Source organism: Chinchilla lanigera, unplaced genomic scaffold, assembly GCF_000276665.1.
Source record: "Chinchilla lanigera isolate Chin_1 unplaced genomic scaffold, ChiLan1.0 scaffold00047, whole genome shotgun sequence".
NCBI lineage: Eukaryota > Metazoa > Chordata > Mammalia > Rodentia > Chinchillidae > Chinchilla > Chinchilla lanigera.
Window position 1 is genome coordinate 14,850,896 of NW_004955448.1, and position 2,233 is coordinate 14,853,128.

Below are 2,233 nucleotides of genomic sequence, written 5' to 3' on the forward strand. Positions count from 1 at the left end.
TTTTTTTTTTTTGAACGTGTGCTGTAACCCCGGATCCGGCTCTCCGCGTCACGAAAATGAGCTCCGAGCAGGGGACGCGCTTAGCATGGGGTCGGGAGCGAGCGCCGGGAAGCCCGGAGTGCGCGGGCGTGTGCGCGTGCGCGCGTGTGTGTGCGCGCGCGTGTGTGCGTGTGTGTGTGTGTGTGTGTGTGTGTGTGTGTAAGGGAGCAGTGAAGATGGCAAATTGGAAAAACAGCAAACAAAAAGAGAGCGGGAGAGACGGGGGAAAGGTTCCAGCATTCCTTCGCTGCGGAGAGATGGTCTCCCCCGCTCTCCGCCTCTGCCTTTTCTCGCAGAGAAGGTCTGCCCAGCTCCCAGAGCTGCTCTCCCTAGTGCTGACGTCCTGCAAAGTGAACGCTCTCCTCCTCCTTCCGAACTGCCCTTTCACAGCACCGACAGGCGTTAAAAAGCCGAAGAGAGGAAGAAATCCGGGTCCCCGAAGGAGAAAAGCCGAACCTGCCTGGGTGTCCCAGATAGAAAAGCTCAGCACCCTGGGCGACTTGGCCCGGGTTTCTCCTGCATTTTGCTTCGATCCCTTTGCACCAGGAATCCTTTGCTTGGACTGCAACTCAGAGCCTTCGATTTCCCCTGAATCCAACAATCATGACTGTTTTCCACCCTTAAAAAAACAAAAACAAAAACAAACACACAAACCCGAAAAGCAGACAAGCCAGTGCTCCGGAAGAAGGGCCGGGCGCTTGAGCACCAACTCGAGAACACTTCCCTTTCTTCCGCCTGGGGAAGCCTGCTGGGAGCAGCGGGCTGGATTTCAGGGCTTCTTTTCCTTTTCTGTTTCTTCTCATGTCTCCCTCTTTTCTTTGTTCCTTGGGTTAGGGGTGACTGAAGGAAGGTGTTGCCATGTGGAGAAGCCACCAGACAGACCATAGCATCCACCCCCCCAAAGGGAGTTCTTAACGGCTCAGCTGGCGGTCCTACAGTCCTACCTGCTGGGAGGAAATGCAGCTCAGCGGCCAAACTGGGGAGAGCTCAGTGGCGGCCAGGTTAGCTGGAACTGCTGTAGGAGATCATCCTCCCCCTCCCCAGCACGCACACCAGTCCTGCCGCTAACACTCAGGCCGGGGAAGGGAGGCTTCCAGCTCTGAAGAGCTAAACTCACCCTCAACTGGCCAAGGGTTCAAAGTTAGCAGGCAGAGGCCGCCTTCCCTTACAGCGTGTTTTTTACAAAAGCAGTGTGAAGGAAAAGCAAGGCTCACGTATAAATCTCTTACCACTCGAGAAAACAGAAGTCACCTAACTCGACAAAACATTTTAAAAAGTCATCCATAGGAGGCTCGCAGGCTGCTTGGCACATGCAATGGCCACACAAGTGTCCACTGTCCCCGGGTAGCCCAGAATGACGGCAGTGATCAGGGGCTACGCCGGAGGCTAGCCGGAGCCCCTCGCATTCTCCACCCTTAGCAGTCTGCACCCACCCAGCGCACGACAGGTCTCAGCCCAGAAGAAAGTCCACCTCAGGCGCCTGAGCTCAAAACCGGAGCAGTTCCACCCCACCCCCACACACAGCTCCCACCCTCCCCCAGCCCGGCACCTTCAGTACCCAGCGAGCAGATGCAGCGCCTGCTTCCCAGAGCTGACGGCAGGCCATGGTCTGAGCAGCCCGGGAACTGCCCTGTGCACGCCGGCGTCAGGAGACGGCCTCTCGGAAGCAGCCTCCGTGCTCGGCTGAACGACCATCCCCCTACACGCTGGGTCTGGCCCCAGCTTTGAAGGCTGCTCGGCGGGTTTCCTTCCCTTTCCCTCCAGACTGCACATCCGAAGGAGAGGCAGGGCTCCAAAAGTTGGGGAGTGGCGGCCGGGCCGATTCCCTGTGCGCCTGGCTGGGAGCGCCCGCTCGCGTGCTGGCCCGGGCAGAGGACAGGGCGCTTTCTGCCCAGAGCGCCCCTGCCCACCTCCTCCTCCAGCGCCCGCCGGGTACCGGAGCTCGCTAATCTCCCCAGATCTAAGATTAAATATTCCAATATGGAAGCAAAACGATCTCCCCTACAGCAAATCATTAAAACGCTGCATCACTCGCTCTCTGAAGCGCTCGGAGCCTGCTGAAGCCCCTTTCTAATCTGTCGCCGAGCAGAGGGCGCGACGGGTCCGTTCGGCAGCCACAACCACGTTCAAGGCGCTGGCGGTGTCCCCGAGCCCTCCAGCGCGGCGCGCCAGGCGGGGGTCCCCGCGCCCCTCG

General features: G+C 59.1%; 1 protein-coding gene across 1 annotated transcript in view; it reads right to left on the reverse strand.

The window, feature by feature from the left end:
- The window catches only part of Slitrk3 (SLIT and NTRK-like family, member 3), a gene marked incomplete at its 3' end in the record, with an annotated part of 5,637 nt that extends 3,920 nt beyond the window's left edge, over window positions 1-1,717 (reverse strand). The window contains 1 exon segment of the mRNA XM_013518581.1: window positions 1,598-1,717. Within this exon segment, the coding sequence (XP_013374035.1) occupies window positions 1,598-1,645 (48 nt within the window).
- Window positions 1,718-2,233: the final 516 nt, after the last annotated feature.